The sequence below is a fragment of the Eriocheir sinensis genome, unplaced genomic scaffold (assembly GCF_024679095.1).
Source record: "Eriocheir sinensis breed Jianghai 21 unplaced genomic scaffold, ASM2467909v1 Scaffold103, whole genome shotgun sequence".
Classification (NCBI taxonomy): domain Eukaryota; kingdom Metazoa; phylum Arthropoda; class Malacostraca; order Decapoda; family Varunidae; genus Eriocheir; species Eriocheir sinensis.
The window spans coordinates 185,001-202,253 of NW_026110330.1; the positions used below are offsets into that span (position 1 = coordinate 185,001).

General features: G+C 52.4%; 1 protein-coding gene across 1 annotated transcript in view; it reads left to right on the plus strand.

Annotated features, from left to right (window-relative positions):
* Positions 1 to 15,061, plus strand: part of LOC126988990 (uncharacterized) — a 19,164-nt gene extending 4,103 nt beyond the window's left edge. Inside the window, exons 5-16 of the mRNA XM_050847455.1 lie at positions 469 to 1,819; positions 1,870 to 3,649; positions 3,973 to 4,134; positions 4,357 to 4,748; positions 5,452 to 6,035; positions 6,422 to 6,612; positions 7,673 to 7,766; positions 8,041 to 8,175; positions 8,964 to 9,958; positions 13,145 to 13,327; positions 13,522 to 13,689; positions 14,645 to 15,061. Coding sequence (XP_050703412.1) covers positions 469 to 1,819; positions 1,870 to 3,649; positions 3,973 to 4,134; positions 4,357 to 4,748; positions 5,452 to 6,035; positions 6,422 to 6,612; positions 7,673 to 7,766; positions 8,041 to 8,175; positions 8,964 to 9,958; positions 13,145 to 13,327; positions 13,522 to 13,689; positions 14,645 to 14,857 — 6,248 coding nt within the window. The 3' untranslated portion in view covers positions 14,858 to 15,061. The remainder of the gene's footprint in view (positions 1 to 468; positions 1,820 to 1,869; positions 3,650 to 3,972; positions 4,135 to 4,356; positions 4,749 to 5,451; positions 6,036 to 6,421; positions 6,613 to 7,672; positions 7,767 to 8,040; positions 8,176 to 8,963; positions 9,959 to 13,144; positions 13,328 to 13,521; positions 13,690 to 14,644) is intronic.
* The last annotated feature ends 2,192 nt before the right edge of the window (positions 15,062 to 17,253 follow it).

The following is a 17,253-nucleotide window of genomic DNA, read 5'->3' on the forward strand; positions in this document are numbered from 1 at the left end:
GTAAGTGTTTTTTCCTGTTATTTTAATGTGGTGATGATAACTGTGGTGGTGGTGATTGGTGATGACTCGATGTGGTGTTGATGTGCTTGTGGTGAAGAAGTGGTGATGATAATATTGATGTGGTGACGGTGGTGTTATGTGGACTAATTCTCTCTCTCTCTCTCTCTCTCTCTCTCTCTCTCTCTCTCTCTCTCTCTCTCTCTCTCTCTCTCTCTCTCTCTCTCTCTCTATCGCATGGCTTGGTGGGAGGACAGAAGGCATGGCTGTCTATCTGTCTGTCTATCTGTTTTCCTGTGTATGTAGCTGTGCATGTACGTATCAAAGCTTGTGTACGTAGTTGTGGCCGTGTATGTATTTCAGGCTGTGTGTGTGTGTGTGTGTGTGTGTGTGTGTGTGTGTGTGTGTGTGTGTGTGTGTGTGTGTGTGTGTGTGCGCGCCCCCCGCCACTAACGCCCCCCTCCCTCCCAGAACCCGGTGGCCACGGCCTGGTGTGGGCCGCCGCGGGGTACGGCGCGGCGCCCCCCGTGGTGCTGCCGCCCCACCAGCTGCTGCTGCCGCCCCCCGAGGCGCACCACTACCGCGGGCTGCACCACCACCACCACCACCACCACGCCCCGCACCACGCGGCCGCCGCGCTGCTGCACCTGCCGCACGCCCACGCGCCGCCCATCAAGCGGGAGGACACTCCCGCCCACGCCGCGCCGCCCACGCCCGGCGAGGAGGACCCCAAGGCGCACCCCGTCACCGTTGCGGGCGCGGCGCCCCCCGCGACGGCGGCCCCGGGCGGCGCCGTCACCCTGCGGCAGCTGGGGCCGCCGCTCCTCTACCCCCCCGCCCCCTACTACCTGCCCCAGGGGCCGCACCCCGTGCCCTTCCCCCTGCCGGCCTTCCCCCACCCCGCCCCGCGCCCCGCCGCAGCCCCGGACCTGGCATCGCCCTGCAACGGCCTGCCTGAACTGACCGCCCCCCGGGGTTGCGGCTCCCCCGAGGCGCTGGCCAGCGAGACGCCCGCCGCGGAGCAGGGCGCGCCGCCCCCCGGGCTGCCCCAGGCCGCCGCGCTGGCCATCAAGCAGGAAATCAAGGAGGAGGCGCCCTCCCCCGCGGGGCCCCCCAGGGACGACGCCTGCACCCCCGGGGCGCCGCCCCCGGCCTCGCCCCCCGCTCACCACCACGCGCCCCAGCCCTCACCTGTCAAGCGGGAGATGGTGGGGGGCTGCGGGGGCTCTCCATGCCTGCCCCCCGCCTCCCGGCCCCCGCGGCTCCGCCCCCCGGGGCCCCGCACCTCCACCCCCGCCAAGGCTGCGCCGCCGCCCTGCCCTGGCTCCTTCACACCCCCGGGGCGGAAGTCACCCGGGCCGCGGCCCCGCCTGGGCCTGGCCTCGCCTTCCCCACCGGCGCTGTGCCCCGAGGCCGCACCAGACCAGCAGCAGCAGCCGCCCCGCTGCTGCGCCCCCCCGTCCCCGTCGCCCCAGGGCCAGCAGGAGGCCTCCCCCGCCCCGTGCCGATTGTGCCCCGCGGGGCGGCACTGCCTGACGCCCCCGCCGTGCCTGAGCCCCGCCCCGCAGCCCCCCGCCACGCCCCCCGCCGCCGCCCTGGACCTGAGCGGCCTGGAGCTGCTGTGCCAGAGCGCCGCGGCCCACGCCCGGCCCCTGGCGCCCACCACCCCCGGCCCCGCCCCGGCGCCGGCCCCCGCCCCGGCCCCGGCCCCGGCCCCGTCCCGCCGCCACCCCCGCCACGCCGCCCTCCCCCGCCCCCATCACCACCCCTTGCACCACCACCACCACCACCTACACCACACCCCCACCGCCCCCTCACCCCTGCCCTCCGCCCCCTGCCCTCACCCCTGCCGTCCCCCACCCCCGCCCACAGCCCCCCCTCCCCCGCCCCGGCGCTGAGTCCCGCATCGCCGCCGCGCCCCGCCCCGGGCAGCCCCGACCCCGGCAGCCCCGGCAGCCCCGCCATGTCCGGCCTGCACGGCCTCAGCCTTCTGTGTGCCTTAGCGGAGCAGCGCATCCTGGAGGAGGAGCAGGGGCGCCGCGCCCCCCCGCCGCCCAGGCCACCCACGCCCCTCTCGCCCCTCTCATCCCTCGCCGCCGCCGCCGCCACCTCCCCCAGCGTGCCCACCGGGCCCCCGCCCCCGCCCCGACTCGCCCCAGTCTTCACCAGGGCGGCGGCGCCCCCGACCCCCCCCGCCGCCGCCACCACCACGGCCTCCCCCACCACCACCACCGCCACCACCACCATCACCACCGCGGCGGCGGCCGTCAACACCGCCACCACGTGTGCGGTGTTCACCGCCACCAACGGCTGTCGTGCCTCCCCCGCCGCCGCCGCCCGGACCAGCAGCAGCAGGGGGGCGGCGCTGACCACCACCATCACCGCCAGCAGCGCGCTTAGCGCCCTGGCCGCCTTCAGCCCGCCGTGCCCCGTCACGCCCGCCAAGGCATCGGTGTGCCCCGGCACGCCCGGGCGCGCCCTGCCCTCCCCCGCCACGCCCGCCAAGGCGCCGTGCCCCGCCACGCCCGGGCGCGCGGCAGAGGCGCGGGACCACAGCCGCAGCTACAAGAGCCCGCAGAGCGAGCGCGAGGCCAAGGCCTTCATCGCCACGCGCGCCGCGCAGCACCAGCGCGAGGCGTGCGGCGGCGGCGGCCCGGGGCGGGGCGGCGCGGGGCCGGGCGCCGCGGGGCTGGGGCGCGATGTGATGGACCCCGCGGAGCTGGACATGCGCCTGCAGCTGGCGGAGCTGCAGCGACGATACCGCGAGAAGCAGCGAGAGCTATCCCGCCTCACGCCCCGCCGCGGGTCCGCCCCCGGGCCTGGCCCCGCCACCAGCCCCGCCGCCCCCACCACCCCCACCTCCACCGCCGCCGCCGTCACCCCCACCGCGGCCACCACGCCGCCTCGCCGCGGCCCCGGGAGGCCCCCCAAGCGGCGTCTGCACCACAAGTCCCCGCGCCCCGCGGGGCGCCGGAAGGCCGGCCGCCCCCCAGGCCGCAGCAACAGCAGCAGAAAATCCCCCCAGAAGGAGTTATCGCCGCCCGTGCTGGAGCGGGTGACGGAAGCCCCAACGGGGCACTGCGGGGCGGGGCGGGGCGGCACTCGGTCCATCCTCAAACCGCCGGTGCTGACCGCCACCTTCACCACCACGCCCGCCGCCCTGCCCGCAAGCCCCGCCCACGGCCCCAAGGGGCGCGACGACTCGGGCGACGAGGCGACGGCGTCCACGGGGCGGCGGTGGTCGTGTTCCTCCGAGGACACGGCGCCGCCCACCCTGGGGCCGCCCTTCCAGTGCCCCGCCGTCGCCGCCGCCACCCCGCCGGAGCAGCGCGCCGCGTCGGGCCCCGAGGAGGCGGAGGAGGCGTGTGCGGCGCGCCGCGGCGGCGTCACGGCCGCGGCGGCCACGGCCGAGTCCTCGCCGTCAGACCTGGAGGCGGCGCCGCCGCTGTCGTCGTCGTCGTCGTCCTCGTCGTCGTCCTCCAAGAAGCGCAAGCCCGGCCGGCCCAAGAAACACTCGCCCAGCAAGGAGGACGCCACGGAGACCATCGTGGCCAAGAAGCCCAAGGCCATCACGCTGCACCTCCTGCACCACCACCACCACCACCACCACGCCAAGGCCAAGGTGCGCCCCACGCTGCGCCCTGAGCTCAAGGTACAGGCACACACACACACACACACACACACACACACACACACACACACACACACACACACACACACACACACACACACACACACACACACACACACACACACACACACACACACACACACACACACACACACACACACACACACACACACACACACACACACACACACACACACACACACACACACACACACACACACACACAAATAGATAAATAAACAAAATATAACCCAAAATTAAACACCCCATAACCTTACCCTCCCATCCCCCCTCCCCCTCCCTCCCCCCTCCGCCCCCCACTAACGCCCCCCTTTTTCCCCCAGGTTCGTGAAGGGGGGCAGGAGGACGAGGAGGCCCCTCCGCACCCCCACTACCCCCTGCAGCCCCCCCAGGACCACCACCACCACCACCACGGTCACCACCACCACCACAATCATCACCACTCCAACACCGACGCAGAGGAGGAGGAGGAGGAGAGGAAGAATGTGAGGAGTGTTCTCTCTCTCTCTCTCTCTCTCTCTCTCTCTCTCTCTCTCTCTCTCTCTCTCTCTCTCTCTCTCTCTCTCTCTCTCTCTCTCTCTCTCTCTCTCAATACTAATTACTACTACTACTAATAATAATAATAGTAATAATAGTAATAATAGTAATGATAATAATAATAATAATAATAATAATAATAATAATAATAATAATAATAATTTTTTCAGATCATGACCAACGGAGAAAGAGGAGAAGGAAGAGATCGCGATGATAGAGGAGAAAGAGGAGGAGGAGGAGGAGGAGGAGGAGGAGGAGAAGAGAAAGGAGGAGGAGGAGGAAGAGACAGCGACAGAAGAAGAGAGAGAGAAAGAGAAGGAGACAGAGAGAGAGACAGAGATCGCAACACCACCTCAACACCACTATCACCACCACCACCACCGCCGCCCACACCACCAGTCACGGGGGGAGGGGGCGTGGGGGTGGTGGTGGGGGTGAGGAAGAGAGGAGGGGCGGGGGGCGTGAGGGGTCGCGGCTCCCTCACACGAAGAGCAATGTTGAGAGACAAGGAGAAGAGAAAAAGTGCAGCAGAGAAGCAACTGACTATGGAAGCACTCTACAGGTGGGTGCTGAGGGGGGGCGGGGGGGGGAGGGGGGCGGGGGGCAGGGGGAGAGAGAGGGAGAGGGGGAGGGTACGAATTTGTTTGAATATCCTCCCTTCTTTCATCCCTGTGCTGTCCAAATCCCTTCTGCAAGAGTTATCCAGCATCTTCGCTCTTTCATCCCTGTGCTGTCCAAATCCCTTCTGCAAGAGTTATCCAGCATCTTCACTCTTTCATCCCCGTGCTGTCCAAATCCCTTATGCAAGAGTTAACCAGCATCTTCACTCTTTCATCCCTGTGCTGTCCAAATCCCTTCTGCAAGAGTTAACCAGCATCTTCACTCTTTCATCCCTTATGCAAGAGTTAACCAGCATCTTCATTCTTTCATCCATGTACTGTCCAAATCCTTTCTGCAAGAGTTAACCAGGATATTCACTCTTTCATCCCTGTGCTGTCCAAATCCCTTATGCAAAAGTTAACCAGCATCTTCACTCTTTCATCCCTGTGCTGTCCAAATCCCTTATGCAAGAGTTAACCAGCATCTTCACTCTTTCATCCCTGTGCTGTCCAAATCCCTGATGCAAGAGTTAACCAGCATCTTCACTCTTTCATCCCTGTGCTGTCCAAATCCCTTATGCAAGAGTTAACCAGCATCCTCACTCTTTCATTCCCTATGGAAGAGTTTACTACTACTACTACTACTACTACTACTACTATTTTCAGGTCCCTCAAGAAGCACTCAACCCTGGCAGCCCCTGAGCATGACGAGTCCGAGGATGAGAAGGAGAAGGAGGAGGAAGGAAGAGAAGAAGGAGGAGGAAGAGGGGGAAGAAGAGAAGGAAGACTAGCCACCTCTACCTCTTCTTCAATCACCTCTTCTTCCTCTAATCTGATTGACTGCAGTGCCACGACTACCACTACTACTGCTACTACTACTACTTCTACTACTACTACTACTACTGCAAGTTCTGGTGTGGTAGTAATTTCATCACCACTTTCATCACCAATTTCATCACCATCTACCACTTCTACTACTGGTGCTACTACTACTACTACTACTACTGATACTACTACTACTACCACTGCTACTACTACTGCGACTACTGCTTCTGAGGATAGTCCAGAGGAGGCATCTACTACTACTACTTCTACTATTGCTACTACTACCCCTACTATTACTACGACTATGGCAGCTGTCTCGTCTACTGCAACTACTACTACTACTACTACAACTACTGCTGCTACTACTACTACTACTACAACTACTACTACATCTGATGCCCCCAAGTCGGTCATTCAATCCCCTGGTAAGTGACTATTATTATTATTATTATTATTATTATTATTATTATTATTATTATAACCAATTTTTCAGGGAAGCTTCGTGTCCATCCAGAATAGAACCCATGAAGTTTTTTATGTCAAAGGTCAAAGGTCAAGGTCACACAAAATGTCAGCTTGGCCGTAACTTCGGTTCTCTTCATCGTAGAGACTTCAGACTTGGTTCATATTTTAGCTCGTGGAGAGACGCACCTTGCATGGCCTTGACCTTGACCTTTGACCACCACTTTCATCACCCATTTCATCACCCATTTCATCACCCATTTCACCATCCATTTTCTCACCCATTTCACCACCCATTTCATCACCCATTTCACCACCCATATCTCACCACACATTTCCACTCCCCCAGAGCCCAGCGTGTGTGTGGTTGAGGTTGGAGACTTGGTTGACAAGGCTCGGGTGCTGGTGCTCCAAGATGGACTCCTCTACGCTGGCTGTGTTGTGCCGATCACTCCACCCGACGTCTATGGGGTGGTCATGGATGGAGAGAGGGGGTCACGGCCTCATATATACTGCCGGGAGGAGCTGCTGGAACATTCGGTGGGTGGTGTGTGTGGGGGTGTGCAAGAGTTAACCAGCATTTTCACTCTTTCATCCCTGTGCTGTCCAAATCCCTTCTGCAAGAGTTAACCAGCATCTTCACTCTCTCATCCCTGTGGTGTTCAAATCCCTTATGCAGGAGTTAACCAGCATCTTCACTCTCTCATCCCTGTGCTGTCCAAATCCCTTATGCAAGAGTTAACCAGCATTTTCACTCTTTCATCCCTGTGGTGTCCAAATCCCTTCTGCAAGAGTTAACCAGCATCTTCACTCTCTCATCCCTGTGCTGTCCAAATCCCTTCTGCAAGAGTTAACCAGCATCTTCGCTCTTTCATCCCTGTGCTATCCAAATCCCTTATGCAAGAGTTAACCAGCATTTTCACTCTTTCATCCCTGTGGTGTCCAAATCCCTTATGCAAGAGTTAACCAGCATCTTCACTCTTTCATCCCTGTGCTATCCAAATCCCTTATGCAAGAGTTAACCAGCATTTTCACTCTTTCATCCCTGTGGTGTCCAAATCCCTTCTGCAAGAGTTAACCAGCATCTTCACTCTTTCATCCCTGTGCTGTCCAAATCCCTTATGCAAGAGTTAACCAGCATCTTCACACTCTCATCCCTGTGCTGTCCAAATCCCTTATGCAAGAGTTAACCAGCATCTTCACCCTTTCATCCCTGTGCTGTCCAAATCCCTTATGCAAGAGTTAACCAGCATCTTCACACTCTCATCCCTGTGCTGTCCAAATCCCTGATGCAAGAGTTAACCAGTATCTTCACTCTTTCATCCCTGTGCTGTCCAAATCCCTTATGCAAGAGTTAACCAGCATCTTCACTCTTTCATCCCTGTGCTGTCCAAATCCCTTATGCAAGAGTTAACCAGCATCTTCACTCTTTCATCCCTGTGCTGTCCAAATCCCTTATGCAAGAGTTAACCAGTATCAGTGTGAGTGTGTGCGTGTGTGTGTCTTAATTTTCCTTTTAATTTTTGTTTTGTTATAGTATTTTGTCTCTCCCTCTCTCTCTTTCTCTCCCTCTCTCACTCACTCTCTCTCTCTCTCACAGTGGAAGGAGGTCAAGCCAGGCACTACAAGGTTTCTGGAGGAAGGAACAAGAGTCTGTGCTTTCTGGTCCCAGCAATATCGCGCCCTGTACCCTGGTGAGTGTGTGTGTGTGTGTGTGTGTAAATAGTTAAAATAAGAAGGAATACAGTAACAAAATGCATCTATCCATACATTCACCCATGTCCACCCATCACCCATATGCATCTTTTGAATCTTTTTTTTAGGAGCAGCAAGTAGCGTTTTTTTTTTTATTATTGTCTCCTTATTTTTGTGCCCTTGAGCTGTCTCCTTTGTTGTAAAAAAAATAATAAATAGATTACCCATTCCTTCCATCCATTTCTCCCCCTCTCATGCCTCCTCCCCCCATAGGCTCCATCGCCCCCTCCTCGTCGCCCGCCCATGAAGCCAGCCATAACTTCGTCAATGTGGAGTTTGACGACGGAGACGCTGGCAAGATACACGTTGATGACATCCGCCTCCTGCCCCCGGAGTTCCCCGTCCATGGTGAGCCACTGCCCGGGCTGTTTGGATTGATGTCAAATTATTTATGTCATGGGATTTAGATCAATTTAAATCAACGAAAAATACTTGTCCTGTACTGGTCCTGTAGTGGGGGTCCAGCAGGCCAGGCAGGAGGGAGTGGTTGCCTTCTCTCACAGGACAAATATTCAAAAGCATAAAACTAAAGAAATGGCTTCATGTTGACAATAACAGTAAATATAATTGTGAAGTTTAATGAATGTAAGTCCTTTTTGAATACACAGGAACATGAGTGAGTCTAATTTCCTATTAATAGCACTCAAATTTGACGGCATAGTGATTGACGTCCCTCCTCTGTTCTTCTGTGTGTTGATGTGCTGCTTACCTTAACTTGTCAGACCTTATTAAAGCACTAGAGTTCTCATACTTGTGGTTTTCAAGAGTCAAGTCACCTTGGCTCAACCCCACCTCACCTCACCATCCATGGCTTTATCCAACCTCTTCTTGAATGTATCTATGGTATTGGCACCCACAACATGGCCCCCAAGCCTGTTCCATTCATCCACCACTCTACTCGTGAACCAATTCTTGCCTATGTCTTTGTTGAGTCTGAATTTGTCTAACTTAACCTCACCTTCCCTTCCTGCCCTGCCTACCCTTCCCCTAACCCTCACCTTCTCTTCCTCCCCTGCCCACCCTTCCCCTAAACCTCACCTTCTCTTCCTCCCCTGCCCACCCTTCCCCTAACCCTCACCTTCTCTTCCTCCCCTGCCCACCCTTCCCCTAACCCTCACCTTCTCTTCCTCCCCCAGAATATGACCCCAACCCCCTGATGAGCCTCAACAGGAGGAAGAGGAGGCCCACAGGGGAGGGAGGGGACACCAGGGAGCCCCGGAGGAAGAAGTCAAGGAGCGGAGGAAAGGAGGAGGAGGAGGAGGAGGAGGAAGAGGAGGAGAAGAAGGATAGCGCGACCATAGCCACGAACACCACTAATAAGAGGAAGAAGAAGAAGAAGAGGAGTAAAAAGGAGGAGGAGGAGGAGGAGGAGGAAGAGGAGGAGGAAACGGAGAAGGAGAACAAGAGAACGACGGCCAACGTGCGGAGAAGACGGAAGGAGGAAGAGGAGGAAGAAGAGGAGGAGGAGGAAGACTGTAAAGGAGGAGGAGGAGGGGAAGAGGAGGAGGAGGAGGAGGAGGAGGACAAGGTAAATAATGGAGATGTGTGTGACTCCCCCTCCCCCCCCCCTAATACAGGCGACCACCACCACCACCATCGCCACCACCACCACCACCACCACCATCACCACCACCACCACCAGCGCACCTCCACCACCACCACCACCACCACCACCACCAAGAGGGGCGGCCACAAGAGGAGGAGGAGGAGGAGGAGGAGCAGCACCACCACCACCAGCCGCTCCACCACCCCCCCCTCCACCCCCCTGACCCTGACCCCCACCCCCACCCCCCCGCCACCCCCCACCCCCCCGCCCTCCCCCGCCCTCAAACACAAGACCAGACGGAAACGGGTCAAGAAACATCACCTCCAGCCCCCCCCTGACCCCCCCCACAAGCCCCCCCACACCCCCCACATCGACCTGACCCTCCGGTTGAAGCCCCCCGGGGTTGTCCAGGGGGGGTGGGGGGCGACGACCCCCTACCAAGAGGAGGAGGAGGAGGAGGACGAGGAGGAGGGGGGTGAGTCCGCCCCCCCTACCACCCCCACCACCCCCTCCACCCCCACCACCTCGGGGGGGGAGACGGAGGGGGGGGGCAGCGACAGCGAGTACACCCCCAGGAAGGATGTGGTGAGTGGGGGGAGGGGGGCAGAAGGGGGGGGGGTAGAAGGGGATGCTGGGGTGTGTGAGAGAGAGAGAGAGAGAGAGAGAGAGAGAGAGAGAGAGAGAGAGAGAGTGCTGGAGAGAGAGAGAGAGAGAGAGGTGCTGGGGAGATTGAGAGAGAGAGAGAGAGAGAGAGAGAGAGAGAGAGAGAGAGAGAGAGAGAGAGAGAGAGAGAGAGAGAGAGAGAGAGAGAGAGAGAGACAAAGGGGGGGGGTGGGAGTGAGAGAGAGATTGGTGGTTATAGAGAGAGAGAGAGAGAGAGAGAGAGAGAGAGAAGGTTAGCTTCGATAGAGAGAGAATGACAGATACAGAGAGAGAGAGAGAGAGAGAGAGAGAGAGAGAGAGAGAGAGAGAGAGAATGATAGATAATTGAATAAGGAAGAAACAGGAGCATATAATTACTTTTTTTTAATTATATAGACCTATAAAGAGAAAAAAATAGAAATAGGCCTAATTGGGAAAAAAATAATAGCCAATTCTTTATTTAATTATGTAGAAAAAAATATTCCTGTACTTATAGACAGAAAAATATCTTGCAACTTAATTCTTTTCCCAAATATTTTCTTCTCAATTATTTTTTTTCATATGTAGGCCTATGCAAAGTAACATTTTTCATATGTAGGCCTATGCAAAGTAAAATGTTCATATATCTTAAAAATCAAAATAAATCTCTGCAACTTAATTTTTTTCCTATTTTTTTATATGTAGGCCTATGCAAAGTCAAATTTTAATAATTTTTTTTATATGTAGGCCTATGCAGAGTAAATTTTTCATATATCTCAGAAATCAAAATAAATCTCTTGCAACTCAATTCTTTTCCTAATTATTTTCTTATTAATTATTTTTTTATGTATGTAGGCCTATGCAAAGGAATTTTTTATATGTACAGTAGGCCTATGCAAAATAAAATTGTCATATATCTTAGAAATCAAAATAAATCTCTTGTAACTTAATTCTTTTCCTAATTAATTTCTTCTCAATTATTTTTTTATATGTAGGCCTATGCAGAGTAAAAATTTTCATATAGGCCTATCTTAGAAATCAAAAATAATGTTACAACTTAATTCTTTTCCTAATTAATTTCTATATTTTTTTTATATGTAGGCCTATGGAAAGTAAAAAAAATCATATAGGCCTATCTTAGAAATCAAAATAAATGGATGTTAGTTAATTATGCTTAGTAAGTTTTCTTGTAAATTCTTAAGTTTGTTTTAATATGATTTTTTCTCCCTCTAATTTATTCTTTTTTTCCTTCTTTTTTTTCTTTTTCAGAGTTCTAATAATTTTGTAGGCTTATAAATTTTTTCTATTTGTTGTTGTTGTTGTTGTTGTTGTTTTTATGGATGTTGTTTTTTTCAGATATATATTAATCTTTCTTATCCCTAAGTTACTATTATTATTACTATTATTATTATTATTATTATTATTATTATTATTATTATTATTATTATTATTATTGTTATTATCAAAGTTTTTTTCTTAACTATCTCAAAAAAGTATAAACATCATAATTTTTCTTTTTCATATATTTTCATTTCATAATTATTGTCATTTTTTTCATAAATTTCAATGATTTTTTAAGTATTTTCATTTATCTCATTTTTGGGGGATTTTCTTTCAGTATTATTTTGTAAAGGTTGAAGTCCTATGCAATATTACAATCTATTATTATTATTATTATTATTATTATTATTATTATTATTATTATTATTATTATTATTACTGTTATTATCAAAGTATTTTTTCTCTTCATTATCTCAAAAAGTATCAATGTAATAATTTTTCTTTTCTTTTTAAATATATTTCGTAATTTTCTTCATATTCTTCAATGATTTTCTAAGTAAGCATTTTCAATTATCTCATTTTTTGGATTTTCTTTCAATATCTTGTAGAGTTTGAAGTCCTATGCAACATTACCATCTGATATTATTATTATTATTATTACTATTACTATTATTATTCATTCTATTGCATCTATGTCAATTATTTCAGTAGCCATTGATAATATTAAGTTAACTTTATTATTGTTATTATTATTATTATATTAATTTCTGTGGTCCATTTCCAACACATCAACTTCGCCAAACTCCGCGGGCTGCATAAGTGAAAAATCTAAGTTTGACCTAACGGTGTTTTTATCAACCGTGTAGAAGCGACGGGGCAAATTTGTGGCTTTACCGTGTAGCAGCGACGGGCCAAATTTGTGGCTTTACCGTGTAGCAGCGACGGGCCAAATTTGTGGCTTTACCGTGTAGCAGCGATGGGCCAAATTTGTGGCTTTACCGTGTAGCAGCGACGGGCCAAATTTGTGGCTTTACCGTGTAGCAGCGACGGGCCAAATTTGTGGCTTTACCGTGTAGCAGCGACGTACTGTATTGTTGTTCAAGTGGCGCGCGGGAAGAACTGAGCTCAGCTGTGTGGCCGTGTGAGTCCAGTTGCATGAGACATCTGGCGGACACTCCATAGAATATCGCGTATAAGTGAAAAAAACTGTGTAAATTAAACATTGATTTGGATTTTGGACCCCGCGTTAATTAAAAAACGCATAAATCAAGAGTTACCTGTAGCTGGTACACGGTAAAGCCACAAATTTGGCCTGTCACTGGTCCCGGGTTAAGGTCAATTCTCAGCAGATGGATGAAGAAGGAATTAAGGAGTTGATGTGCTTGGAAAGGGCATTGAATTCTGTTTGATATGTCTGTTGTTTTGTTTTGTTAAATGTGTTTTTTCTGTATGTAGTTTGATGTCCTGTTTTGAGCTTGTCTGTCTGGCTGGCTGTCTGTCTTTCTCGCTCTTTTTCTTTCTCTTCTCCTTCCCTTCCTTCTTTCCTTCTTCCCTTCCCTTCCCTTCCCTTTCCTTTTTTTCCCTTCCCTTCCCTTCCCTTACCTCACCTCCCCTCATCTGCCCTTCCCTTCCCTTCCCTTCCCTTCCCTTGTCTTACCTTATCTTCCCTTCCCTTCCCTTCCCTTCCCTTCCCTTTCCTTTCCTTTCCTTTTTTTCCCTTCCCTTCCCTTCCTTCCTTCCTTCCAACCCACCACACCCCCTCACAAAACCCCCTCCCACACCCATACCACCCACCCCACAGTACCCACACCCACACACCCACATCCCAGAGGACCCACACACTCACCCTAGAACTCTCCCCCCCCACAGGGCAAGGGCGGCGGAGCTAGGAGGAAAAAACGACACCCTTCCGGCAAGTCGAAAATAGCGCCCTTCCTGCCTGAACGTCACTTGTGGAGGTGGTACGGGAAGGGCTTCAAGAGGCCCGGCGCCAAGGGCAAGGGCAAGAAGGAGTACTTCAAGGCCATTGTCAGAGGGAAGGAGATGATCAAGGTGAGGGAGAGAGAGAGAGAGAGAGGGAGACAAACAGAAAGAAAGGGAGACAGAGAAAGAAAAAGAGATAGAGGGAAAGTAAGAGAGTAAGAGAGAAAATGTGAAAAATCTTATACACAAATGCACTACAATCCCCCCCCCCTCCCCCCTCCCCTCCCTTTGACCCCCTCTAAACTACCCTTCCCTGTTTTTAGGTCGAGGACTGCGCAGTGTTCCTGTCTGCCGGCCAGCCTGACCAGCCCTACATAGGCCGCATAGAACACATGTGGCAGAGTTGGGGCGGCAACATGGTGGTCAAGGTCAAGTGGTTCTACCACCCCCAGGAGACCAAGGGCCTGGGGCGCCGGCTGACGGAGCCCAAGGTGAGCACTCCAGCAAGTCACTGTCTGTTCTGTCTGTATCTCAGCACCCGGCTGCCTCACTGGTCCCTCCAGGGGGGGCCAAGGCAGAAGTGTTCACAGCTCCCAAAAGTTAATGTCAGTGGCTGTTAGCCAGTCAATTCATTAAAAATGCAGCGTGAGTTATCAGTAAAGTGATCAGGTTAGTTTTTGTTATAAATAAACAAAGAAATTTGAAAGATTACTAGTGGAGGAGCCACACCCAGGCCAATGAGGCTGCCAGCCTGTCAGGCTGCCAGCCACACCCAGGCCAGTGAGGCTGCCAGCCACACCCAGGCCAGTGAGGCTGCCAGCCACACCCAGGCCAGTGAGGCTGCCAGCCACACCCAGGCCAGTGAGGCTGCCAGCCATACCCAGGCCAATGAGGCTGCCAGCCTGTCAGGCTGCCAGCCATACCCAGGCCAGTGAGGCTGCCAGCCATACCCAGGCCAGTGAGGCTGCCAGCCTGTCAGGCTGCCAGCCATACCCAGGCCAGTGAGGCTGCCAGCCTGTCAGGCTGCCCGCCACACCCAGGCCAGTGAGGCTGCCAGCCTGTCAGGCTGCCAGCCACACCCAGGCCAGTGAGGCTGCCAGCCTGTCAGGCTGCCAGCCACACCCAGGCCAGTGAGGCTGCCAGCCTGTCAGGCTGCCAGCCACACCCAGGCCAGTGAGGCTGCCAGCCTGTCAGGCTGCACACTGCCACACCCACACAGCAGATGCTTGAGCAGCTGTGTGGGTGCTGCACCCAGGACTGTTCCACGGCCTGGTGTGTACCGCCAGAGGCTTAGCATCACGTGAACTCTTCCATGGAACTCATGAACTAAACATTCAGTCTTGGAGTGTGAAATTTTCATTCTATAACATTCAGTCCAACATGATCCCTTCTCTTCTCCCTTCCTCCCTTCCTCTCTCCCTTACTCCCCCCTCTTCCTCCCCCCAGGGCGCACTCTTCCAGTCCCCGCACACTGACGAGAATGACGTGCAGACAATCTCCCACAAGTGTGAGGTCGTGGCGCTGTCCGAGTACAGGCAGCGGCGGCGGGAGCTTGAGAGGCGCTACGGGCCCGGCCAGGAGCAGGAGGACCTGTACTACCTGGCCGGCTCCTACGACCCCATCAGCGGACACATTGCCATGGAGCCGGGCGTGTCCTGAGCTGGGAGGGTGCCGAGGGGTGCCGAGGGGTGCCAGGGGGTGATGCGGAGGTGTGGAAATGGCTGATGATTTTGGGGTTGTTGTGACGGATGTGTGTGAGAGAGAGAGAGAGAGAGAGAGAGAGAGAGAGAGAGAGAGAGAGAGAGAGAGAGAGAGAGAGAGAGAGAGAGAGAGAGAGAGAGAGAGAGAGAGAGAGAGATTGACTTACATTTTATTTTGTTCAATTATTTTTATTTATTTATTTATTTACTTTATTTTTTGTGTGTGAGAGAGAAAGATGCACATACACACACACATACACACAAACGTACACACATGTCTGTTTTTATGTGCGTTTTCTGTGTTTTTATACGAATTAATTTTATTTTATTTATTATTATTATTATTATTATTGTTGTTGTTGTTGTTTGTGTGTGTGTGGGTCATACGCGCACACACACACACACACACACATACGCACACACATATATTTCACAGTGTTAGAATGCGTACACACACGAGAGTTTGACGCACATGAGGAAACGCACACATGTAGATATTCTTAAGTGTGTGTGTGTGTGTGTGTGTGAGAGAGAGAGAGAGAGAGAGAGAGAGAGAGAGAGAGAGAGAGAGAGAGAGAGAGAGAGAGAAAATAATGTGATAATAGGTGATAAAGAGAGAGAGAAAGAAAGAAAGAAAAATAAAGAAAGAGAGAAAAAGTGAGAAAGTGAGATAGTGAGATAGCTCTAAAAAGACAAACACTAAAGAAAGAAAGAAAAAAAAATATGTACAAAGAAAATAAAAGAAAAATTAAAGAAAATTAAAGAAAATTATCTCACACAAATAAAGAAAAAAAGAGAAAATAGAGAGAGAGAGAGAGAGAGAGAGAGAGAGAGAGAGAGAGAGAGAGAGAGAGAGAGAGAGAGAGAGAGAGAGAGAGAGAGAGAGAGAGAGAGAGAGAGAAGATACCAACAAACATATGTACATAGCTTATATTTAACCCCCCCCCCCCTCCACACACACACACACACACACACACACACACACACACACACACACACACACACACACACACACACACACACACACTCTAGAAAGCCTTAACTTGCCTCCTCCTCCTCCTCCTCCTCCTCCTCCTCCTCCTCCTTTTTGTATAATAAATGTCTATATGAATTTGTGATCAGTGGAAGGAGGAGGAGGAGGGGGAGGAGGACAAAGACAGACAAAGAAGAGGAGGAGGAGGAGGAGGAGGAGGAATAACATATAATAAGTAGAATAGGAGAAGAAGAAGAGGAGGAGGAGGAGGAGGAGGAGGAGGAGGAAGAAGGGGGGGGAGGAGGAGGAAGAAAACAATGTATATAGCAATTAAACACACAAACGCACACACACACACACACACACACAAACAGAGCGAGACCGACCGAGCGAGACCGAGCGAGAGAGAGCGAGCGAGCGAACAAATAACAAACATACGAACATACAAACACGAGCTTATAAACTTGAATGTGTAGAAATAAACCAATAAATAACAATAATAATAATAATAATAATAATAATAATAATAATAATAGGAATATAGCAAGTAATAATAATAATAATAATAATAATAATAATAATAATAATAACAATAATAATTCACTTAGGCTAATGATGATGATGATGATAGTAGTAGTAGTAGTAGTAGTAGTAGTAGTAGTGTATATAAGTATCTATAACAATGTCTTAGGGTTTAGAAAAAGGAATCATTGAATCTATATTTGTAGGGTCTGTTGCCTATAAGATGCCCCCTTAAAGGCTGGGCTCCTCCCCTACAAGAAGCCCCCCTTAAAGGCTGGGCTCCTCCCCTACAAGAAGCCCCCCTTAAAGGCTGGGCTCCTCCCCTACAAGAAGCCCCCCTTAAAGGCTGGGTCCCTCCCCTACAAGAAGCCCCCCTTAAAGGCTGGGTCCCTCCCCTACAAGAAGCCCCCCTTAAAGGCTGGGTCCCTCCCCTACAAGAAGCCCCCCTTAAAGGCTGGGTTCCTCCCCAATAAGAAGCCCCCCTTAAAGGCTGGGTCCCTCCCCTATAAGAAGCCCCCCTTAAAGGCTGGGTCCCTCCCCTACAAGAAGCCCCCCTTAAAGGCTGGGCTCCTCCCCTATAAGAAGCCCCCCTTAAAGGCTGGGCTCCTCCCCTATAAGAAGCCCCCCTTAAAGGCTGGGCTCCTCCCCTATAAGAAGCCCCCCTTAAAGGCTGGGCTCCTCCCGTTATAAGATGCCCCCCTTAAAGGCTGGGCTCCTCCCCTATAAGAAGCCCCCCTTAATGGCTGGGTTCCTCCCCTTATAAGATGCCCCCCTTAAAGGCTGGGTAAATTCTTCCCCTTATAAGAAGCCCCCCTCAAAGGCCGGGGCCCATACTTATAAAGCAAATACTTCACCTCAGG